This window comes from Apostichopus japonicus, chromosome 1 (genome assembly GCF_037975245.1).
Source record: "Apostichopus japonicus isolate 1M-3 chromosome 1, ASM3797524v1, whole genome shotgun sequence".
Taxonomy (NCBI): Eukaryota; Metazoa; Echinodermata; class Holothuroidea; order Aspidochirotida; family Stichopodidae; genus Apostichopus; species Apostichopus japonicus.
In genome coordinates, this window is record NC_092561.1 from 17,089,814 (window position 1) to 17,115,339 (window position 25,526).

Below are 25,526 nucleotides of genomic sequence, written 5' to 3' on the forward strand. Positions count from 1 at the left end.
GTTATAATGTGTACCAGATAGAACATATTGAAACGCCGTGAACCATGGGAAGATAAACAGCTGTAAAACAGAGGTTATAGTCAACGGTCTACCGTGCGTTTCCTACAGGGTAATGCATGAACGGGTGTATAACATAAGCGATGCACCAGGCCGAGTGCATCCAGCGATATGGTTATGTATGTATGTATGTATGTATATGTGATCTTCCCGCAAGCAGGAACTCGCGAAAGAAGCCATGGAGGCTTGTAGACTCGCAAGCTGACCGAAGCCAATCTCTCGGCACACATCCATTTAACGTCCATGTCGGGAAGTTGTTATTGAGCAACACCCTTGCCAGACGACACACATTGCTGTCGGCGGGGAATCGAACCGGGGATCTCATGACTGGGAGACGCCGGCGTTAACCACTAGGCTATACACTCCGCCTAGTTATACCCCCGTGAGTGCATTATCCTGCGATACTCGCACGACAGACCGTTCATTCACACTAAGCACTACTGAAAACATTTAATGATATTTTTCCAACATACTGAAAAGCAGAAAATTGTTAAAACAGTGATTTTTTATCTGACCTTTGATCTATGACGTCACAAGTTACGCAGGCACGAGTTTATATGGCCAGGCACCTACCCACCAACTTTGAACTTGATCGAAGTTAGGGTCTAGGAGGAGTTTGCGACGCACAAAGTCTGCACAATTAAGGCCAATTTGACATTTGATCTCAATTGACCTTTGACCCCGACCCTAAACACCAAAATCGATCTGTCCTATTTTAAAGTTCGTTTAATCATTCTCTACATATCGTCTGGTTGAATGACTTTTTCATACAGGGTGACGAGCAGAAATGGCTAAAAATCAAATTTTAGGTTTCATAACCTCTGACCTCTGACCCCTGACTTTCGAACTATGACGTCATCAATCACGCAGGCACGAGTTTACATGGGCAGACACCTACCCACCAAGTTTGAATTTTAGGGTCTAGGAAGATTTCGCGACAAAATCTTTTGCTCACTCGCACACACTTACCTTTCTGATGTGGGAGGGGGGGGGTGTGGGGATACATGTACGGAGATGGGATGAAAAAGTGTCACTTTGGTACGAGTACATTATGAAAGCTGATATAATTATACACACTCTTTCAAGGGAACCGTAGGTTAATTTTAATGTGGATTATTGAGTATTAAGTATTGAAATACTTACTGCCATCAGCACACACTGTCTAGTTTCATCTCTATTAGTCGGGACGAAAATTCAACATTAAATATTATCTATGCCTGAGTTTCTAAGCAGCGACAACTACTAGTGACACAGTTTGTGGAAACTGTTCGTATGTTTGGAGTCTATTTTCTAAACGTCAGCAAGGTCAGAAAAAAAAAGATCCAGCAATAAGCAATGGAAATGGTGCAGAATCTTCAGCTAAAATATACACCTGCAGAGTTAAAAGATTGATAGAGATTGTATCACTTCGATATCTTTCGTCTGTTTAGATTAAATAATATTATCGAATTAACCTGCAGGAGCCGTGCCCTGTACGGCTTGATCAGCTGTTTACATTCTGACCACTGCACTTCAATATCGTCATCTTCTTGCCAGATTTTGTTAATCACTTTTGTAGTGTAAAATGTTGAACTCGTCTTCGAAATGACTGTTTGCAACTCAAGAACCTTAGAACTAGTCTCAAGGCTGGATATTTGTCAACTGCAAAGAGTGGTTATTGGCTGAACAACGAGTCCAAGTATTTTTCGGTTATTGAGGTTACTTTAGTCAACTTATACAAGTCAAGATGTAAATGATGCATGGGGGGAAAACTTCGCCCGAAATTTCATACCGACTTTTTTTCCCCTTCAAATTAGTGTCCTTTGGTTATTCTTTTACATATCTCTATGTAAAATCATTCACGTCATTGCACACGACGGATGCGAAAAGTCGTGACCATTTCCCAGATCTCATAGCATATGAAAAGAAAAGTGATAGCAAAACTTTTTGGCGTAAACGGCTCACCATAGAATTTACGGTGCCCATTCAGCCATACCAACGCCCATAACACATCCCTGGTGTAATTAGGGCGCATGTCAAGTGACCGAAACAACCCAGTGTTACTTATAAGCACTGTTCCTGCAGTTACGACGGGCGTGCCAGCATCAATTTGATAGCTTTAATTCATCACAATTGTAAGATCCAGCCACTGTAACCAAGGTAATGCCGCTAACTTTGTGTTATCGCTGTCGCCGATTGCTAATGGATTCAGCCCATAGTTGGCTGAGTGTAGCTGCTGCGCCGATTGCAATTTTCACATATTCGTTCGTCACCTAATGCATCAGTCGGCTAACGTTAATACAAATGTCTAAGCTAGGCTAGCGGTGTAACACTATAACAGTAACACGTACTGTGATGCCATCATCATATGGGATGTGTGTATAGCAGAAGCATGTCATGGTTTGTGTATATTCTACCTTTTACAAACTTAAATTGCAGTCTAATTTAACACCTTGGTAGTGTAAACAGTGACAGCAGATGCGCCTATGCTAGTGGCCACTGCATATTATTAGCCTAGTCTTCGACCTACCCTTAATTGTACAATGTACAGTAAGAATACCTAGGCTATGCCCAAGCATAGCCGAAATTAGGCCTTAACTTCGTATGGTGGTGTACATCAGTTTTGCTGACAGTCATTGTAGTTGACGTGATCGTAAGTATAATTGTAACTACTTTCTCATTGACAATTTAGACCACAAATCCTCAACGTTTACCACAGAAATTGCCACAGTGAATGAAGGAATTAACTACAGTACAGTACAGTTTATATTTTGAGACACTTTCATGGATTATTCCACCAAATTTTGCGGAATTATACATTTAAATTCAACGGACCTAGTGCCATTCCGCCATAGGTACATACTGCTATAGGTTTTCGAGCCTTTCTGCCATGGCGGAAAGCCTCGAAACCTATGGCAGAAAGATACACTTTAGGAATGGATTTTAATGTGGCGTACAGGAATGTATCCGTGAAACTGTCTTTGAATCATGTGGAATGATAGGTACACCATCTTCAAATGTGATGGTTTGCTGGATAGACTGCATTGTTGTTAAGACAAGATTGGGGAATTGATACGTCTTTAATGTTCAGGTTGATTGAATACTTTTTATTGTAAGTTTGTAAGAGTCGATACACTGTCTTCAAATATATTAATAGTTGGTTGAATAAATCAATTTTAATAATGCTGATTCTTTATTAAAAAGTCTGATTCTAATTGACGATTTAAATGACCGATTTAAAGATTTTGCGGGCCTAGGCAGTGCATATAATGCACCCACAACAATGTGCTATTTCCGCCATACAAAATGTGCTCTACATCCATGGCGGAATGGCACTTCTTCTATGGTGGAAAGTACCGATGGCGGAATGACACAGCCCTTACCTTCAACTCATACACAACGTCCGGACCTTTACAAGTAAAGTTCTTTCGGTATACCGGCAGAATACGGTCAAACCATCAATGGAATCACATAGCTGAAGGATTGTACTAAACCACTGAGCAAATTCTTTAAAATAATATCAATGGAAGATTTCAAGAAAGTTTATCCAAATATAACTTTGTAAGCTAAGGTGTTGTAGTGTCATCAACTGAGTTGTCCTTTAACAACAAACTTAAGTATATTGTAAAATTAATTTGCAGGAGCCAAATTGGAAGTTTGATGCACCCCGCTGCTGTACGATACAGGAAAGAAAACAAAGAAACCCAAAGTTCTTGACCTCTTATGAACCAAGCCATTACCTATCATCATGATATGGGGTAAGTTAAGTTTCTCTTCACTTGAATAATCAATAAATGTGAAACCAGTATCAATACAAGGGTCTGAAGTATAATGAATTAAGCAAGATGCATTTTACAGCCACCTCTCATTCTCTCAGCATACCTGTTTTCTGAGAACTATAATTAGGAGTTTTTTTGTTCTATATTCATGACTTTCATTTTGCCATCTAATGTATTGTAATATTCCGGTTTCTCAAGAGTAGGTTTATCCTTACGGATTTCAGTGTTCGCTTTAATAATCATTTTATTTTTGTTACATTTTGTACTCATTCTACAGTATTGTATTTTACACCACCCTTTAGCAACCACAATAGGTCCTGTTATTGTGACCATCAACCTACCCTAAGAAGCATGGGGCTGTGGTCACTCTTAGGAATGTTTGTATATATGTTAGTAGAAGTAGTTAAGAACAATGAGTGTGTATAATGAGACACTCTGAATACAGAATAAAGCTATAAGAACTCCTCTTTGAATCATCTCTTGTATAATTATCATCAAGAATATTACAAATTGCAATTGTTAGTAATAACCTATATTCATTACTTTCATGTTGCCATCTAATGAACTGTAATATTCCGGTTTCACTGAAGCTTTAATAATAATCAGCAGTTATTTACTTATTTTTACAACGACTAAGTGACCAAGAATGTGGAAGCCCGCAAGGGCTTATGGATTACAACTTACACATCCGGTGTCTTCCAATTCAACATCTCAATTCAAATTTTGAATCTTTCCAATTGAGAAAGTCATTCCAGATGCAAAAACATAGATTGCTCTTGGATTAAAAAACCCACCTAACTATGACCCGGAACCTCCCGATTGTTAAGCTTCAAATGCCACTGCCTTTATCCACTCAGTCACGGCAATGTTTTAAAATCATCCTTAGTTAGTTCATATTAGGCTTGTGGCTGAGTTAATCATTGCTTTAATCTAAAATTCCCTTTTTAGACTTCTTTTAAAAGATTTATGTATAGTGGTTCCAGATTTGTTGTGTTTTCATAGAATGATTCTCTTTAATCTTTAAGGCTTGGCTTTGGAACCTGGACATGACTACACAACCAGATCAGAAGATGAAGTGCATCTCTCTCTGGCTGCGATCGAGAGCAGAGTTGAAATCGGTGAGTTAGTTAACTGTCACGGTGGAAAAATTTGACAAAACCTCCAAGCATGATAGCTGCACGTCTTACTTAGTGATAAAAATATAACAAAGAGGTCAGAAAATTGATGAAATCAGTGGATATGTAGTTATAATGAACGTAGTAAGAGAAATGTATTGATCACTTACATTCTTATTACATTGACTGCAACAATGACCTAATTGCACCCCCTTCTCATAAAAAAAGAAAAAAGAAAAAGAAATCAATAAACAAAAACTTGTTTAAAGGCATTGAAGACTCGCCCCAAACCGCGTGCGGCCATCTGAAAAAGTTAACTTTCTGTTGCTTGCAAGTGACGTTTTGTTCGTGTTGCTACAAAATACAGACAGTAATGAAACATGATACCTTAATTGTTATCTTTAGCTGGACCTGAATGTCCATCGCCGTATCGTTTGTATACAGTTCTGTGGGTATTGACCGCAGCTGTATGTACTGACTGTACACTAGTGTCTAATTACCGACGGTAGCAAGCTGTGTGTGTGTATTTTCTGGGATCAATGGTGGTGTTTAACACTTCTGTTACACCTCATTCGAAACTAGGTCAGATTACCGGCATTAGACGTTTCTTTTTGCGCGAGTCCTCTTACCCTTTAAAGTAGAATGATAGTGACAGAAAAAAAATCTCTCATTTTCATATATAATGTAGTTTATATGTTACCAAGCAACATATTTTTTTAATTTTCCAAATAGCACACCGGAAGGTTATAAAAAAGGGAATTAAAACATCGTTTTTTCGTCTCCGTAATTTAGGAATTTGCAAACACTGCAACGACCTTGAACAGCCCTCATGTCAGTGAATGTCGTCACTGTGATGATCTTTTCTGTTGTGAACTGTTCAGTGCGTGCATTTCGTGTCAGCATAACTGTTATTTTCCGGCGTAATGTTCAAGACATAAATAGATAATGAATATCATGGTATTTCTTGATTTCTTCACCACGTGTTTACAAGGTTTTTTTTAAGAAATTTGCGGCGATTTCGCAACGATTTCCCAATATCTGAAGAGGTAACTCGCAAGCTGACCCAAAGTAACGTAAATCTCAAGATCACGTTTTTGGCGGGTTTTATACAGAGTGATGTATGAATGTGCTCACTTACCAGTCAAACTGGCACAATAACAATAGTGATGATAGTCTCAAACGTAGTTTAGTATAACATCCGAAAGAAAATCCAAAGTTCTAAACAAAGTAGATTCACTTGTATGCACTAGGCCTACTGTAACTACATAAACGTTCCTTGTTCCGTGCGTCATTAAATCCAACAGAAAAGTTTCATTGAGCTTGAAATACAACCGCATTTGAACTCAATCGAGTAGTTAGTCTAGCTCGAACAATTTTCTCACTACATGCAATGCCTATTGCGTTTATTCACATGCATGCCTCGTGGTTTGGGCTTCAGGAGGAATCGTATTCTAGCCCAACTTCACGTAGGTCTGCAAACGGTACTTTCACACTGTGCAAACATATGACAGTGTGTGCTACCGTAAGTAATACTTACACGATGGTTTGTTTCGCTCGAGCATACACACATTTCCTATTCGTATTACATTTAAAGTGGTTTGGAGGGTATGAACACATCTCTGCCCAAAAAAACTCTGCCTAAGTGACGTCCATGCCCCAATTGAAATTTGCACGTGGATTCTCTCCTCACATAGTCATTAGGTTGTTCACGTCTGACATGTCTCCCAGTTCCAACACTTACTGATGCATTTATCGGGATATATATAAATAATGCGGCATAAAAGCATCAATCTTTCAAACTTGTTTTACTTTAGTGACCTTGCCACACGCAAATTCCAATGGCTCTATGACCGACTCTATGCATGACCGATTATTCCGTAATTTACATTGGGGCAGTCGGCTTCACTAAAACGACAAGAAAAAGCAGGAACAATAACACCTTATTAAAATTAGACCGTTAAATGTCTCACGCAGTGTATCAAATCTCCTCTCTGGTTTAGGTTTGTTTGTCGAGTCCAATATAGAGTAGGTTGCAACTAAACTTACACACTAAGTGCACACTGCTGAAGTACACTACGCCGAGCTCACTTTGTTATCATCATAATGACGTCACATGTCACTGTAGATCACGTGATCATCATATCGCTGTTCGCGAAAAGCCCAATTTTTGTTTAAAAAATCAACGAGTTTAGGAATTTTTTTTAAGCCTTTCCCAACATCGGATTGACTTGAATTTTCACATGTGTAATATGGAAACCAACTAGAATACTCTTGAATAAAATCGTATTTTTTCGTCAATGCTGAAAAATCACTATCGTTCATCTTTAACATTAAATGTTGCTGTGGGGACAATTACCAACACAGACTGCTAAGTACAATGTCTGTTTTTTATTTACCTGTCTCTAGGTAAAGCAGGAAGTTACTCTCAGTTGGTGCTGAAGACCAACGATACAGAACAGTTGCTATGTACTCTGGTTCACGGCACCATCTTCCAGCAATGCTTGGACCTGAAACTCATGGCAGGAGAGGAAGTCACTTTCTCTGTCCAAGGATCATGTACGTATACATGCAACTAGATTCAACTCATGTCTTGAGAAGCTTATCGTGGTGTCAGTGAGAAGGGAGGAGAATAACAGGATTGAAAACAGTGTAGTAATATACCTCAAATTACAAGAACTTGGTGGCCAATTGGCTAAGGCGTCGGACTCGTGATCCAAGGATTGCTGGTTCGATTCCTGCCTAATTCATTACGTTGTGTCTTTGGGCAAGATGCTTTATCTCACTTGCCTCTCTCCAGTCAGGGGTTAAATGGGTACCTGTGTGGTAACTTGTCATTGGGCGCAGTATATAACTGCTGCCGACTGGAGGGATTGTCTCTGGGACAGGTTATCATTGACCAGGGGTAGTATAACGTCTGTAAAGCGCTTTGGGACCTATCACTGTTATAAAGCGCTATATAAAAAAACAAATAAAATAAATAAATATTAAAATGACATATTGGGCACTAAATTCACTGTCTGTTAGGAAACTGTTCAGGTTTGGGAGATGGTGGTAGGAGAGGTTGGGTTTCAGTCATGGGGGGGGGGGAGGTTAAACAGGGTGTACCTGGAAACTTGAATAAACCCTGGGTTGGTTTCGTTCATTCTCTGTGTAACAAATGTATATATACACATGACAGAGTTATATATATTTTCAACAGAGTTATATGTATATACACACGACAGAGTTACATATATACAACAGAAATTGATTTATACATACACACAACAATTAAGTTATATATACACACAACAGAGTTATATACATACAACAGATGTACACAACAAAATTAAATATATACAACAGATGTATGCACAATATATGCACAACAAGCTCATGACCACTGTTATCACAGAACATCAAGAAATGAATAATAGCATCTAAATCAACTGTAAAACTCATCAAGTAGTTAAAGAATATGGAGACTTTGTGTTTTTCAAGTCAAAACAATCCAAATATCTCTGCTTCATCGAAATGTTTTGATCCCCTTAGTTTTACACATTCTCTTACACAAGCTCTTTAGTGGATAAGCATTTTGCAAACAGTTTTTGTTTCATTTTAATTTCCTCTTTAAATGTACAATTTTATAGAGTAACTTAGAAGTTCTTCCTGTACTTAGAGCCGTATTTAATCTTTATGTTTAATGCCATAAATAAAATAAATTGAAGTTTGAATTTTATGACCATTTTAAGGTTAAGGTTTATTGAATGATGGTAGCTTACAGGATATTCAGATACAAACTATTCTTTGGTCTAGATATGTAAATATTTCCATGGAAAATCCCTTTCGCAAAGACCAATTGCTTTGGTGCTTCTGATATGTGTTGCACTCTTACAGTGCTTAGACCAGGGATAAATCATATTAATCCTTCAGGAATAGAGATCAACAGGAACCAGGAAAAGAAATAGTTGGAAATTATTTTCTTCAGCTCTATTTCCACTGTCTCCATGTTGAAGTTCCAAGAAACAAACTTAAAGGCATTGAAGACTCGCCCCAAACCAGGTGCGGCCATCTGAAAAAGTTAACTTTCTGTTGCTTGCAAGTGACGTTTTGTTCGTGTCGCTACAAGATGCAGACAGTAATGAAACGTGATACCTTGTTATCTTTAGCTGGACCTGAGATGTCCATCGCTGTGTCGTTTGTTTACTGTGCTGTGGGTATTGACCGCAGCTGCATGTACTGACTGTACACTAGTGTCTAATTACTGACAGTAGCAAGCTGTGTGTGTATTTTCTGGGATCGATGGTGGTGTTTAACACTTCCGTTACACCTCATTCGAAACTAGGTCAAAGTACCGGCATAAGACGTTTCTTTTTGCGCCAGTCTTCACACCCTTTAAGAATGTTTTTAATTTCCCCTTCCGTTTTGTCTTTTCATCCATAGGTGGTGTTTACATTACGGGTTATTCCTATAGGAACCCACTGGAACCAACAGCTGACATCAGAGAGAGAGTAGAAACCACCCAGGAGACCAGTGATGTGACTTGTAAGTAGCGAGTCCTGTCCAGAGGATGATTCCTGGTTTCATATTTTCTATCAATAACAAAATAAAATTAAAATTAAAATAAATAATAATGGGGATCACATGAGTCGAGCAAAAAAAGCATGGAACATCTAGGGATATTTGGTAATTGACCTGTGATGTCCAGTTCTTCAACCATCCGGTGACATCACATTCTGCATCACACAAGATCAGTCAATATTACTGGTCCATGCTCTGCATGAAATCAATCAATGTGTAAAAGTAAGTTGGCCTGACGTTTCGATCCTAGCAGGATCTTCTTCAAAGGCTAAATGACAAGTAACAGTACCAGAAGGGACAAAAACACACACAGAATACAGACAGGTTAATGACGTTTGTAATTTCCTGCAGATGAGGATGAACTCTGCATCAAGACAGAACCAGCAGAAGATGAAGCAGAAGAGGAGAGAGTGGATGACCCAGCGAAAGAGTCATGCAAGATGGACGCAACAAATATTACCGCAGACACTGACATGGAAGAAGGTAGCAAACCACAGATAAAGGAGTAGAGTTTGTGTTTCTTGAAGGATAATGAATGCACTGTTTCTAGCAGTACTTTTGTAACTAGTACTTTCAGAAAGACAAGAAAGCGGTTAATTTCAAGCCAATTTCATGCCAAGTGGTACCCAACTGACAGACTTGCTTAACATCAGCTTGATTTGTATGTCATGTCAGTTAACCATGCCGTTTGGACACGCTAAGCTATCTACAGTGTTATGCTTAACATCTGTTTTATTTGTATGTCATGTCAGTTAAGTTATTTGCAGTGTTATGCTTAACATCTGCTTGATTTGTATCTCATGTCAGCTAACCCTGCCGTTTGGACACTCTTAGCTATCTACAGTGTTATGCTTAACATATGCTTGATTTGTATGTCATGACAGTTAACCATGCCGTTTGGACACGCTTAGCTATCTGCAGTGTTATGCTTAACTTCTGTTTGATTTGTGTGTCATGTCAGTTAACACTGCCGTTTGGACAGGCTAAGCTATCTACAGTGTTATCTACAGCTATCTACAGTGTTAAGCTATCTATAGTGTTATTCTGAACATCTGTTTGATTTGTATGTCATGTTAGTTAAACATGTGTTTGGATACCCTAAGCTATATACAGTGTTATCTACAGCTATCTACAGTGTTAAGCTATCTACAGTGTTATGCTTAACATCTGTTTGATTAGTAAGTCATGTCAGTGAACAATTCGGTAATATAACATTCCTTACATGTCTTGTTCCTCTAGGTTCAGATAGTGACAGACTTCCGCTAGCCCAAGATCAAAACACCGATGGAGAAATCCAGCAGACCAGCTCAGTGGATCCGCAACAAAATAATGAGAAGCTTAATGACAAGGTGCTTCCTAAAATAGAACTTGAGCTGAAAGAAGCAAGCTTACCTGGACCCAGTAGAACCACAGGTGAGATTAAACCCTCCACCCTCCCCATTTATTTTCTCAGTAAAGAGTAAGCCTCAGGTATCACTCATCCTAGGAGTGAGAACCAGAGAATATGACCCTCTTAGTAAAGGCAGAGTAAAGGCATGCAGGGAGATAATTGAAGAAACGGAGAATGTTACTCATCCTGTTGAGGGGTTGGTTTCTATGCAGGGAGATAATTGAAGAAACAGAGAATGTTACTCATCCCGTTGAGGGGTTGGTTTCTATGCAGGGAGATAATTGAAGAAACGGAGAATGTTACTCATCCCATTGAGGGGTTGGTTTCTATGCAGGGAGATAATTGAAGAAACAGAGAATATTACTCATCCCGTTGAGGGGTTGGTTTCTATGCAGGGAGATAATTGAAGAAACAGAGAATATAATTACTCATCCCTTTGAGGGGTTGGTTTCTATGCAGGGAGATAATTGAAGAAACAGAGAATATTACTCATCCCGTTGAGGGGTTGGTTTCTATGCAGGGAGATAATTGAAGAAACAGAGAATATAATTACTCATCCCTTTGAGGGGTTGGTTTCTATGCAGGGAGATAATTGAAGAAACAGAGAATATTACTCATGCCGTTGAGGGGTTGGTTTCTATGCAGGGAGGTAATTGAAGAAACAGAGAATGTTACTCATCCCGTTGAGGGGTTGGTTTCTATGCAGGGAGATAATTGAAGAAACAGAGAATATTACTCATCCCGTTGAGGGATTGGTTTCTATGTAAGAAGATAATTGAAGAAACAGAATATTACTCATCCCGTTGAGGGGTTGATTTCTATTTAGGGAGATAATTGAAGAAACAGAGAATATTACTCATCCTGTTGAGGGGTTGGTTTCTAAGCAGGGAGATAATTGAAGAAACAGAGAATATTACTCATCTTGTTGAGGGGTTGGTTTCTATGCAGGGAGATAATTGAAGAAACGGAGAATGTTACTCATCCTGTTGAGGGGTTGGTTTCTATGCAGGGAGATAATTGAAGAAACAGAGAATGTCACTCATCCCGTTGAGGGGTAGGTTTCTATGTAAGAAGATAATTGAAGCTAGTGTGAGTGGTTAAGAAAGAATTGTATCAGCTCAGCTGACCTACAGAAGAATGATTTTATGATTGTTTCATTTGTAAACACCAGATTTACCAGACTTATGTCCCTCTTTTTCTTGCAGCTCTGTTAAAAAATTTGATCAAGCGTAAAACGACTGATGTTCACACCGGGGAAAATGGAAGTAGTCTGCAGAAAATGAACTACTCTGATTCCAAGACACAAGAAGAAACCAACAGGATTGTGACCACAGATATCACGAGTAAAGCATCAACTGTACCGCTAGGGGCGAAGGTGGGTGGACCATCAACAAACAGCGACTCGGGGTCAGGCAGTGCCAAGACAACTCAAAGGACTCGGGGAATGGAGACACCAGCAGTCCTAATTCCCTCAAGTCAGTCTTCACCAGGGTCGAATCCGTCAGCCACGCCAGACGAGAAGTACACCTGCCCTCTGTGTTTGGAAGCCTTCCCAGGTAAGGATACCCTGTTGGTCCACGAACAGAAGCACGCCCAGGAGGGGAAGATGTTCGGCTGCAGGTACTGCCACATGGTATTCCTGCAGAAGGGCAACCGGAACATCCACGAACGTATCCACTCGGCCATGCGGCACAACTTCCGAGCCGCGTTCAAAAACCAGGGCGATTACCGGGAGAAGTCCCGCAGACCATCCTTGGACGAAGTCATGAAAGAGAGTAAAACGGAAACACCAAAGTCACCTGCGGGCAGCTCGGCCCACGAAAAGAACAAACCGACGCCCAGCCATCGCAAAGACAGGTTGGAGGCCAAAAGTATGTTGAGGTCCCGCCCTTACCCTCACTACTCAGGGCTAGGCCTGAGGGCTCAACAGCCTGTCGAAGTCAAGAATTACAGCTGCCAGTTCTGTGAGAAACCCTTCAAAAGAAACTACGATCGTAACAGACACGAACGGATCCACACAGGTCAGAAACCGTACGAGTGTTCTTACTGCGACCAGGCGTTCTCACGTCGTGAACATTGTAAGAAACACGAGTTCACCCACCTGAGGTCACGCCCGTGCGATGATGACGATGATGATGATGAGTGAAGCAAGCGTCTCGTTAGATTAATAAAGGTTGTTGTTCCCGTCCAAAAGGCTACTGAGACTCAGCAGCACCACTAAAGACTTAACTACCTCCAGCCAGCCTGAAATAAAGAGTCCCAGAATTAACATTGATTCGAAAAACGTTTGGCTGAATTATGTAAATTATTATCTTCAAGTTGAACTTTCTATCCAACATAATATTGTGTGATATTTTTGGATTGGCCAAAGAAGGCTTTTATTGCCAGCAAGTTTCACTGTGACTGCCAGTTTCATATCGTCACTGTACTTGTGTTGCACGATGATACTCGTGTTAGAATTTATTACTGTTATACTCTGCTTTCTATAGGATTGGGCCACCAAATGTTACTACTAAATACCTCAATAATAATAACTTCATAAATAATGCATTTGTTCCTATCCATCACACACGCTTCATCTTCCAGGATTACCAGATGAAAGTAGATCGTTTCTCCCTCTTTCTCAACACTTCAAGAAACATCTTGAAAATCATTCTTGTCATCCCATCTTCATTTGAAGACTTGACGCACCTCCTAACCAGCCGTAAACGAAACATAGGCTTGCTAGCTCATTATCTTGACTAACCCTTCCATATTGCTCTGCTTTTAGTTGACAGTGACTCAACATGGCATCTCTGAAATAGTCCATCTTTTTCTCCCTCTCTCTCTCCATTTTTCAAGGTCTCTGTGGCAGAGTACCTGGCCGTTGCTGATTTCATCATTCAGCAAGGGGATTTTCCCTATTGATAATTTTCCAGGTGAACCAGCAGAGCCCTGCCCTCAAGAAGCAATTTTTTCAACTGCCTTTAACATATTCTTAACAAACTGCTTCTAACACCCAATATGACCCACAATTTGCCAAAAGAGACTGCTTCATTAACACATTACCTGTCAAAAACAGTTAAAACCTCAGCATCCATTAAAACCGAAAAGAAAAAATTAGGAGACGGAGTAATGAGAAAGAAACACAAGTAATCAAAATGAGGAAGAAAGGCTAAATTACTCAAATATGCATATTTAATCATGAGCCATATATTATTTAGTTTATTATTTGTTATTAAGTTTTTGATTATTATAGTTCCAATCTCATCCAATATGTAAAGGTGAGAACTATCTAATATGCTTGACAGTTTATAACCTTTTGTGGTGGATTTGAACATGCATGTTGTTTCAAACCATCAGGGTAAACCTTTTACGAAAGGGCAAACCTATGACGTATGGCTATTGCAAATGTTTCAATGATCATATCATCAGGTTGGAATTATTTATTTTTCCTAATACGTTAAGATTTAACTGGGTGTAAGAGGTCTGATGTCATAAATTTTGATTCAAAGTATCTTTTGAAAATCAAATTTTTTTGGCAGGGCTGCCACCCCTTCTGTAATTTTGAAAGCACTGAAAATTAGGTGCTCAAATGTAGGTACATTCCTTATTTGTTACTGATGTTTTGTTATTCACTGCTGTCAGTAGTATTAATGGTAGCTACCGATGCCCGCCTCCCCGGGCTTCCTTTACTGAGGAGATTCTGGATCTATTATGGCCAAGTTATAAAATTCTGAGGAACTCCACATCAAATATGTGGAAAATATCCCTGGGGTAAGGGGGGGGGGCGGTGAGGGTCTGGCTGGGTTTTATGCAATTGGCGAAAAAATCAACTTTTTGACTATTTTCATCTCCAAGAGAAGTGTAAGGTGCATCGTCTACGAACGGCAAATCCCTAGACCCACAGAAATATTAGTTCAACGTAACTGGCATCCGGTAGCTACTTTTCATATTACATTTTGCGGTTTAAAATTAGTTTTTACGCGATAATGGAACTTTGATAAATCACCAGTGAGCTAAATTATTGCAACAGTTTGTTACCCGATGAATTTTAATTGCATACATTGAATATTAATAGACAATTTGAATATCTTTTGAACAATTTGAAAATTAAAATCTGGGTAAAAATATTTTACTCTGTCAAGCTTGGTTTGGTGATGAACTTTCTTTGGCTTCCTGTATCCAACATTTGTGCTTCTTTTAAATTAAAATGTGATTTTTAGCAAGTTTTAATTTTGATATAATTTAATGGGCATTCATTAATAATAAACCATGCCATAAGTCAACACTTTTTACCAAATCAGTTTTTATTTTAAATGTGAAAGTTATGCTATGCAAAAAAAAAATTTACGTACATTTTATAGTTACTACCTGTTCATATTTCTGATCAATATATTAGTCTTGTATTTATGTCTTGGTTCATTGTTCTCTTTTGACTTTCAACAGAAGCTGACACTGTTGATTTATCAATAATGGTGTAATGCAGGGTTTCCCTAACTTTATCCCCCCAGGAACCCCCTGTGGATGTCAGAGTTGTCCACGAACCCCCAAATTTTCGAGACACGATCTGAGTCATTAATATACTATAATACGCATTACAGTGCTGCGTAAAAGATCAAGTTCATAATGTAATATTGTAATGAAAAAAAACCGCAAAGCGTTTGTCGATATATACGACTTTAGTACATTATATGATATATCAGATTTTGTTCAAACAAAAAGTACTCTAGTTTTGACTATCAGAAACGTCTCACGAACCCCATGGGATGGACTCACGCACCCGCTGGTGGTTCATGCACCCCAGTTAGGGACCCTTGGTGTAATGTGTCAAGGAATAGCTGCTACATGTTAAAATTGTAGTAGACTTTTACTGAGTTAAACTGAGTTAGACTTTTTCGAAATAGGAGAAAACATTATTTTGGTCAAATATTTTTAAGGCTATACTGCCTTGAATTTTTTTCAAATTTTAGCCAAAATCGCGACTTTTTCGATTCATCCCAAAATGATGCTCTTCTCTTGATATATCAAGAATAATTATGTTCTTTTTCGTTCCCATTTGAAAGAAAATGCAATGTTTAGTACGAAATTTGATCCTTTGTTTGGGCAACATTAATACACGAAATTGAAGCTTATTATGCCGAGGAAGTTCACTTTAAATATGTGGAAAATCGATAATTGGGCTTTAAAAATCCGTTCAAACACCCTGGCAGAAATTTTATTTTTTGGTGTAAATTTTGGTAAGGCTATACCCTTATAATTTTCCAAATTTTTGGCCAAAATCGCGACTTTTTCGATTCATCCCAAATTGATGCGAGCGGTGTATATAGCTCTTCTCTTCATATATCAGGTATAATTATGTCCTTATACGAAATTATAGAAATTAAAAATTACAAGAAATGCCATTTTCAGTACGAAATTTATCCTTTGTTTGGGCAACATTAATACACGAAATTGAAGCTTATTATGCCGAGGAAGTCCATTTTAAATATGTAGAAAATCGATAATTGGGCTTTAAAAATCCGTTTAAGCTCCATGGCAGAAATTGGAGGAAAAATGTTTTTTTCTGGAAATTTTTGTAAGGCTATAGCTTTATCATTTTTCAAAATTTTGGCCCAAATCGCGACTTTTTCGATTCATCCCAAAGTGATGAGAGCGGTTTAGAGAGCTCTTCTCTGAATATATCAGGTATAATTATGTTCTTATTCGTTCCCAGTTGAAAGAATATACCATTTTTATTACGAAATTTGATCCTTTGTTTGGGCAACATTAATACACGAAAATGAAGATTAATATTCCTAGGAGGTCCAATGAAAATACAGTATGTGGAAAAACGATAATTGGGCTTGAACAATCCGAATAAGCATCTTGGCAGAAATTGGAGGAAAAATAGTTTTTTTGTGGAAACTTTTGTATCATTATGTCAAATTCTGGCCAAAATCGCTACTTTTTCGATTCATCGCATCACCTACTGCCACCCACTACCTGGTGTAAGGGGAGGGGGGGGGTCTGTACAGTCGATTTGGGTTTCATGCAATCAACTAATAGCGTTGGTTATTTTCCTCTCCGAGAGGAGTGTTATGTGCATCGTCTTCGAACGGCACATCCATAGACCCACAGAAATATTAGTTCAATGTAACCGACATCCGGTAGCTTCTTACTTTTCAAAGAACATTTTTCGGTTTGAAATGATCGTGAGTTTGTTACCCGCATTGAAACTTCGATAAATCACAAGGGAACTAAATTTTTGCAACAGTTTGTTACCCTATCAATATTAATTGCATATTAATAGACAATCTGAATATTAATTGAACATTTTAATATCTGGGTCAAATATTTTGATTTTATATTATTTAATGGGCATTCATTTCTAATAAAACATGCCATAAGTGAACACATCATCCCAAAGTTTTTATTTCAATGTGGAAGTCATGTTATGCTAATTTTGTTTTTATTATAGTTCATATTTCTAATCAATATAATTAGCCTTGTATTGATATCTTGGTTTACTGTTTTGTCTTTCAACAGAACCTGACAATATTATTTGATAATCACAATAATGGGTTAATTTGTCAAGGGTAGCTGCTTCATGTTAAAACTGTTGTAAATAGGTAACAAGACCATTCAGATTATATTGATCATTTGGTATTAGGGGTATTGACAGACCAGATAACAGTGGAGGGTGGGGGGGGGGGGGGTGAGTGTCAAAATGGGATACAGCATGGGATTAATTTGAGGGACAATAAAAGATGTACCATTTTCACGAAGACTTCAAAAAAAGTGAAAGGTGGCGTGTTTGTTTGTCAGCGGGACCCAATCTGGATCTCAAAGTCACTTGGTCAGAAGGGAGCTACCTCCAAATATAAATAGCAGCTTTAAAGGTTCCTCCATGACACCCCTCCCCCCATCCCACTCCCAACACAACCAATTTTATGTCTAGATTGATCACTTAGAGGTAACAACAATATTTTAAAAAAATCCTTCAATATTATCTATCTATATTTATCTTTCTTCTCCACAGCAGGTTTGTCAGTTATGACAAATCTCATTTAAAACATTTTCCGTCTTGATCACCCCTTTAATTAAAATTATTGTTTTTTGGGGAAGGTCAGAAGGGTTGGGACGGCTGATTTTCATGATTTATAAAAAAAACAATCACAGGGGGAAAGATAACTGTCTTTATGAACAGGTCATTGGTTTCTGTTTTTCATTTAACATATTCAAATTATACAAGGGGAACTGCTTGCATGATAAGAGGCCCCAGTTTATGCAGACTGAAATTTTCTGGTTAAATTGTTGCTATTTTACCAATTTTGTATTTCTACAATCAGGCATGGTGGAAGAGACTTCACTTGAGGAGGTGAGAGGGAGGAGGTAGCACAAACTTTCGAGCTGTGATACTGTTACATATGAATTTTTGGATCATCCACTATGCATTCCATAGGAAAAATTCCAGTATTCTAATGGTTTTTCAGACAATAGTACAAATTTTGCGACAATTTTCTTAATCTTTCAACAACTTTTTAGTTATAATTTGATGTAAGTTTTCAACAGCAGGGCACTCCTTAAATAACAAATGGGACTTTTGAGTTTGTGCCTAAAAGTGAGGTTATCCAACCCTTAATTTGACAGAGAGAGTCGTTGTGTCTTCTGCGTAGTTTCAAACTTGGACAGATTATTTCCAGGGGGACTATGTGCATTTTGAAGGCTCAAATTCTTCGAGACACCCACATGATGAATACTCAGGGATGTAAGGAACTTGTACATAACATAAACATTGATACTTATTTAACTCTGAGCTAGTTTTTATAAATGCTCCACGAAAAACAAGCGGCCAGATATTTTTGCAAGTTCATCGTTCACCTCAAAGAATTTCAAATATTTGACTCCGTGTTAATAAATCTGAGATGAGGAAAACAGTAACAGAAACCATAACTCAAAAGATCATTGTCATTTTTACTTATCTATTTTCCATAAAATAATTATTTGCATTAGCTCGTTACAATTAACAGCAGTGACCTATATATTAGTCTTCATCAATGGGTGGAATCCCAAGCTCCTCGTCTGTCCACCCTGATGGATCTGGAAGCTGAAAATGACCCTGCAAATGAAGAAAATAATAAACCAATCAGCAATGCAAAGGACCAACAGAGAACTAAAATACCTTATTGTAACACAGCTATATAAATTAAAGATATTTAGTAAATGTAGAGTCAAAGCAGAGCACATGGGATGTGGTGATGGGGTGGTGGAGGGAAGTGATAGTGGGGGATGGGGTGATTGAGGGATGTGGTGGTGGAGGGGAGTGGTGGTGGGGGAAGGATGGTGGAAGGAAGGGGTGGTGGAGGGGAGGGTTGGTGGATGGAAGGGGTAGTGGAATGGTGGGAAGGGGTGGTGGAGGGGAGGGGTGTTGGAGGGAAGGGATAGTGGGGATGGGGTGGTGGAGGGAAGGGTGGTGGAGGGAAGGGATGTTGAAGGGGTGGTGGAGGGAAGGGGTAGTGGATCGGTGGGAAGGGAAGGGGACATTAAAGGATGGTGGTGGGTTAACTCAAGTTCTGATATATGAAACTATATGGCAGGATATTATGCAGTTCTTTGTCATTTGAGGTCAAAGTTTTCCACAAGGTCGAGCTACAATATCAAACATGTGGTACACATTTCAATCGACAATGAAAAGCTTGAATATTTCACATGTTATATTGTAGATTGAAATGAAGATGACCTCTGATAACAAAATCACCACCTCGCATCCACGTCAGAATAAATCCGGAGGAGAAGCAGTTTAATTGAGCTCCATTTGGGACATCCCTTGACATGAAAGAGACCTTGACTTTACTATTTCCCTTAATAATCAAGAAGTCCTCAATAATTGCAAGAATTTGGAATTCTGGATAACATGTGTCAACTTTCTGCAAACACTTTCATTTTCTTGAGATTAAAAGTTGATTGTTTAAACCTTTTGCAATCTGCTCTTCAAGTGAAAACTAGTGATAGACCATATCTGAACCATTACAGCCTGTTCCAGAAATTCACAATGGGTAGCAAATTTGACAAATATCATTCTAAATTTTTAAGTCACAATTATATTCATAACAATGAGAGATGAAAGGAATTCTATCTAAGACTTTACAGAAAGTTAAAGGACAGAGACACTTATCATCTGCAGGGCAAATTTTTGAAGGATTTTTCCAGTTGTCCATCTTACTTGCATCTTACTTTTTGGTTGTCCAAAACAAATGTAGCAATAGCAAAAGAATGATCAATAATGTAAACTGTAGAGGAGATGTGAAGGCTTGGTGTATAAAACACCAGCTTTAGAGCCAGTAAACTGCCCATTAATTTAGATCATTGCCACACAAATATTTTTTGTTTTATTTCAGTATCTCATGTGTGGAGGGTGATAGCAATTTTTCAGTTTACCTTCAGAATTTGCAAATAATTTATACAAAGGAATCTGAATTTGTTATAAACAGCTAGTTATCTCTCCGAGCACATCCAAAGCTGTCCGGACAGAAATTTGGTTGTCTCGGATGACAAGACTAAAATTAAATATTTGCCAAGATATGGATTTGACTAACACACAGAAATGTAATAGTTTAATTTAAAACATGATATGACAGTGGTACTTACAAAAACATCTTCTGGTTCATGGTAGAATCGCCAAAGTATCCAAAACCACATGACACCTAGGACAGTCTGGAAAAGAACAAGAAAGAAAAAACATGACAGTTAGGACAGTCTGGAAAAGACAAAGATAGAAAAGACATGACACAGTCTGGAAAAGACAAAGACAGAAAACACATGACGTTTTGTGTAAATTTGGGTCTCACTGACGGACTATAAATCAAATTTTATCATTTGGCTTACAAGGTTACACCAAACCTAAAACTGGTACCAAGTATTGTTTAGAATGTGATCAAAACTAACAAGATAAGTTTACAAATTTTCCCCACCAAATAAAATTCCATGGAAGCAGGGGATGTAAAGGGGGGGGGTTGGGGGGGGAGTGAATCAAATATAATTGTTCAATCAAACTCTACTGTAAAAGTTGCTTTTGATAATGAAAGGCCTTACTTAACAACACTGGTTGTAAAGCTTGGTCTATCATGAGCAAATGGAAGGAAACTTAACTCAGTCTGGTAATACAGTAATGCATTGAAACCTGATTCTGAGCAACACTACTCTACCTGAGCAATTATCTGGTTTTTACGAGGGGCTGGTGCAGTCTGGCGATAAAGGAAATGTCCACTGTGAGGGGAGAAAAAAAAAGAATATGGAAGTATTTAGTATTAAATTTGTAATTGAAAAACATCTGAGAAAGAAGTGAGCGACATTACAAAAGTTTGAGATCTTAGTAGAATCATGTTTGACACTTCACTGTATGAGTCTCACATTATAGCGCATTAAAGGGTGTGAAGACTCGAGCACATAGAAACGTCTCATGCCGTCAATCTGACCTAGTTTCGAATGAGGTGTAACAGAAGTGTTAGACACCACCATCAATTCCAGAAAATACACACACAGCTTGCTACCGTCGGTCATAAGACACTAGTGTACAGTCACTACATACAGCTGCGGTCAATACCCACAGCACAGTGTACAAACGATACAGCAATGGACATCTCAGGTCCAGCTAAAGATAACAAGGTATCACATTTCACTACTGTCTGCATTTTGTAGTGACAAGAAGAAAACTTCACTTGCAAGCAACGGAAAGTTCACTTTTTCTGTTTTTCAGAGTTCGGCACGCTGTTTGGGACAAGCCTTCCATGCCTTAAATGCCTCATGGAGTCCTGAGCCTGACTGAGGAGGTATGGTCATACAGTAGATTGCCCAATAATGAGGTAAACTGGTACATGTATTTATATCACCATTCTTGTCACTTGCAAAGCTCCTTGACCACAGACCAGCTGGTTTGTTAGTGCGATACTATCTTCCTGCTAACCTCTAATATGTTAAAAAAGTATGGTTTCATGGCATTGATAGGATATTTAACGAAGCAGTAAGTTTTTCTGTTTTTCAATAATACCATGAGTAGACTTGTCAGATACCTATAGTTGTGTATGTTTAGGTTATACTGGCTCTACAGTTACCTAATGTAAAATCTCAAGTAAGTTCTCTGTCAATTGTTGTAAAAATATGAAACAAACTTAAGAAGAAATATAATGAGGTCTACTGCCGATATTTTTTTATAATAAAGAGAAGTATAGGATGTGGTTGCCTTTGTCAGTAATACACTGTACCTAACTTTAAGCCAGACCTACCCACAGACGTTCCCAGTGTAGGCCTATGCCACACTAAATTATCTACTGTAAAAAAAGGCAGTGGATACATATAAAATACACGAAGCTGACAAATTGTCAGCTTCATGCATTTTTTACCGATAGATAACTTCGTGTTGCATACACTGGGAACGTCTGTGGGTAGGTCTGGCTTAAAGTTAGGCACAGTGTATTCCTGTTAATTGTTACTCTAACCCCAGCCTAACTTTAAAGTTTAGGTATAGGCTAGGATACGTTAAGCTTAGCCTGTTTACCCTACGTTAAGTTTTGCCTCGCCTAACTTCGGTTGTTGCCCTCACATTCTAAGCAAAAGACGAAAATATGTTCAAGCAAGACTTACTGTCGCCTTAGAGGCAGCTGTTGTGTTCTATGGAGGATTCTAGAAGAACATCGCAGCTGATTTAACAGCCTCATCTTTCTGACGATTTCTGACTGAGCCCGTCTAAAATTAGGTTAGGCTCAGTATAGTAACTTTACTACTTTGTACTGTTATGAGGTGTTACATGGAACGCGGAAAGGAAACACAATTCCTGCCATAATATGTACATGGCTATACATATGGTGAGCCGGATTCGTGCTGCCCTGTATGGTGGCATACTCCTATTAGAGTCTATATCAATCCGCTCGATTGTTCTCCTGTTTCAGGAAAAGTGCCAAAAAGCAGCAGGAGAACATCTTTTGTGACCTGTTATCAATCATAATCTAGTTTTTTGTGGCTTTCATGTTGAAGAGCATGAATGGAAGTACATGTGGTGAAAAAATTGGGTCAATTGAGGCAATTTTAGACCCCTTTAGGCTTCCCAGGAGCAGCGTAGGAAATTTGTTTACCACTGAGTGAAGAGGTTTGTTTACAAGTGACGAAAACTTCCTGCTCGGATAGCAAAAAATTTTCACGGTCATGGTACGGAAAATTGATGGTGCCATGAAAGGCCAACTTGTCAGCTATCCGGTGATGGGTAGCGTTAAGCTAGTGAAAACTTCTATCTAGACTTAGAGACCACATTACTTTTGTGATTTAGTGTGTAAGTCAATGGGGCTTTTAATGGGCGTATGCTACCGTATGACATCTGCGTTGGCAAAGAAAATAAAAAGAGTAAAATGCATACCATTCAGTCGAAGTATATATGCAACACTTCCAACTGCTTCATAATTATTTGTTGAACACCGCAAACGATGTCGAGGGACTGGCTAGAAAGGAGCGGTTAAATAATTATATGGTGTTGCACGGCCAAGAGATGCTTATCAACGAGAGTTGATAAAACGATCTAACTTTTGAGTTGACTATATCAAGACTGATGATCAGCGAAATGATTTTTACAGGCCTATGCAATATGCTTTATCGATCTTACGTTAAATAATTGTAATTCCGACCTCCGTAATCGTATGGCACCATTCTATGATATGTACAGAATACGATTACACTATTAAATATCGAAGGGCGGCGGAAGCTCTTTTAATCTGGGGGGGGGGGGGGGGCACCAACGTCGAAGGGCACTTTGCAGAAATTCGATTGTACTGATGCAGCCTGATATTTAATACCCTTTATAACTCTTATTGTATTATCTAATTTGCGTATACACATCACTCCATCAACACCCCCCTCAAAGAAACAATGAGCAATGCATACTAGCACTGCAATATCTAATGTGCAAATTGGGAAACTAGGAAAAAGTTTTCTTTAGAGACAAAATGAGATGAAATCATTATAAAGTCCAAGTCCCTGCACACGCGATCGATACATGCATGAAAGAAAATGAAATATGTCAAAATACGAAAGAATGGGGTAGGGTATGGGATATTAAAACTATAATCATTATTCATAGTAGGCTATAAATGGCTTCTGCTTATTACAAAGTCACAATGTAATATAGCAATGCATTTTTGGAAATGCCTTAGGATTCTTTTGGCAAATTGAATATGCATAATGGCACTCATCAGAATGTTAGAAGCCTTGTGGTAGTAAACATGAGCGTAGGAGGGGGGGGGGGGCTGCAGTCCCCAACCAAATTTTTTTGTGAAAATTCGGGCAATATGCTGAGAATTTTTCGAGCACCTACTGAAAGAAAAATAATTTGCTATGTGTTTTTCAATGGTTAAACTGACATTATCATCATTATTATTGTAACGGCTTTCCCAATAACTATAACCAATATGGAATGGTAATAATTAACACGGCATGATGATTGCATGTTATTGGCATGCGATGTAATAACCTTTGCATGCCTATATGATATGCACATGAACATGTTGAATGCGCGCGGAGCGCGCGAAAAATTTTGGTAATATTTTTCGGGCAAGCCGTTACAGCCCCCCAAATCAAACTGGTTGCCTATGGTAGTAAACATTAAAAACTTCCCGAAATATTTCATTCGACGTGGGTTTCGCTTTGTAAACATTTTTTTATTTAGAAATTTCTATGTAGAAAAAGGGTACATTTTTAACCTGAGGAAAAGTGGGGGGGGGGGCACGTGCCCCCTGTGCCCCCGGTTCCGCCGCCCTTGTAAATATCATTGCATGCTATTGTAAATGAAATCGGCGACCTAACAATTAACCTGGGTAGATCATCATCACGACGAGTTTTAACCCATGTTCCCGACAAAGTGGGAAAATTTTCTCGACAAACGGGGTCATGATTTACCGAACAACCGCGATTTATACCGACAACAACCGTCGCTCTGACTCGTGTGGATGCATGTGTGTGAGAGGTGGGGGGGGGGGTGGAGATATTTTGTAAAATGGGAGGTGACAAAAAAGCGGCCGCGTTTTAGGTTGTCCTCCAGAAGAATGTTTCTTCTGTAGATACTACGTTTGGCCATCGGAATTTCCCTTTTTAATTCGAAATTTAGACTGATTAGTTAAGACTTGTAGAAGTCAATTAAGGTGTTAGCTAACACCTTAATTTCCACTTTGTACCTCAAAATTGAATTCATGCCCTCTCAATATGTGGATCTTACCCCCTCCCCCCAAAAAATAACATTTCATTTTACTTAGTTTTAGTTTTGGTACGATTCTGTCCAAACAATAAAGGGGAAGTTTTGATATGTCGGTATCTCAAAGGGCCGACTATTTTCTCAACATGTAGACTGATGTAGGCCTTTTTTTCCTCAACTCGTTTACAGTAATTTTAGTAAAACTATTTGTCTCCAAATCTTGACTACTTGTTTTTCTTTCAAAATCTCCACTTTCTATTCTGGGAATTTCGACCAGTTTGTCTGAAATTATTATACTCTCTAAATCGGTGTATGCTTTTGCGAGTGATAGTGGATTAAACAATTCAAAAATGATTTAGACATTTCTACGCACGTGTTGCAACGTGTCTTATTTCAAGGCAGTGTTTCATTAATAGGGCGAGGAGTGAATAGTCTGATCATCAAAAGTGAACAAA

The 25,526-nt window shown here is 38.6% G+C and overlaps 2 protein-coding genes across 3 annotated transcripts; one reads left to right on the forward strand and one right to left on the reverse strand.

Annotated features, from left to right (window-relative positions):
* Positions 1–2,037: 2,037 nt before the first annotated feature.
* On the forward strand, positions 2,038–18,960 carry LOC139969295 (uncharacterized). Of its 2 annotated transcripts, none has more exons than XM_071974207.1 (8): positions 2,038–2,196; positions 3,678–3,794; positions 4,841–4,933; positions 7,337–7,486; positions 9,353–9,454; positions 9,842–9,973; positions 10,730–10,903; positions 12,086–18,960. In XM_071974207.1, exons 2-8 carry the CDS (start codon positions 3,785–3,787, stop codon positions 13,024–13,026), a joined length of 1,602 nt encoding a protein of 533 aa, XP_071830308.1. In that variant the 5' UTR covers positions 2,038–2,196; positions 3,678–3,784; the 3' UTR covers positions 13,027–18,960. The 2 variants fall into 2 exon arrangements, with proteins under 2 accessions (XP_071830308.1, XP_071830309.1); XM_071974208.1 differs by lacking the exon at positions 2,038–2,196 and adding an exon at positions 2,288–2,436.
* On the reverse strand, positions 18,807–22,666 carry LOC139969322 (NADH dehydrogenase [ubiquinone] 1 beta subcomplex subunit 2, mitochondrial-like). The gene is made up of 4 exons (XM_071974209.1): positions 22,482–22,666; positions 21,047–21,107; positions 20,490–20,555; positions 18,807–18,960 (listed from the first exon to the last, which is right to left on the reverse strand). The coding sequence occupies exons 1-4, from the start codon at positions 22,553–22,555 to the stop codon at positions 18,886–18,888; spliced, it is 276 nt and encodes a 91-aa protein (XP_071830310.1). The 5' UTR covers positions 22,556–22,666; the 3' UTR covers positions 18,807–18,885.
* Between the last annotated feature and the right edge of the window lie 2,860 nt (positions 22,667–25,526).

What these genes read in the sequence shown, in the direction of transcription:
- LOC139969295 (XM_071974207.1), top strand. An exon ending in AGACACTGACATGGAAGAAG is followed by an intron (nt 9,974 to 10,729) that starts GTAGCAAACCAC and finishes TTGTTCCTCTAG; the next exon opens with GTTCAGATAGTGACAGACTT. An exon ending in TGGACCCAGTAGAACCACAG is followed by an intron (nt 10,904 to 12,085) that starts GTGAGATTAAAC and finishes TTTTTCTTGCAG; the next exon opens with CTCTGTTAAAAAATTTGATC.
- LOC139969322 (XM_071974209.1), bottom strand. Translation starts at nt 22,555, where the DNA reads ATGAGGCTGTTAAATCAGCTGCGATGTTCTTCTAGAATCCTCCATAGA. An exon ending in CAGCTGCCTCTAAGGCGACA is followed by an intron (nt 21,108 to 22,481) that starts GTAAGTCTTGCT and finishes CTCCCCTCACAG; the next exon opens with TGGACATTTCCTTTATCGCC. An exon ending in AAAACCAGATAATTGCTCAG is followed by an intron (nt 20,556 to 21,046) that starts GTAGAGTAGTGT and finishes GTTCTTTTCCAG; the next exon opens with ACTGTCCTAGGTGTCATGTG.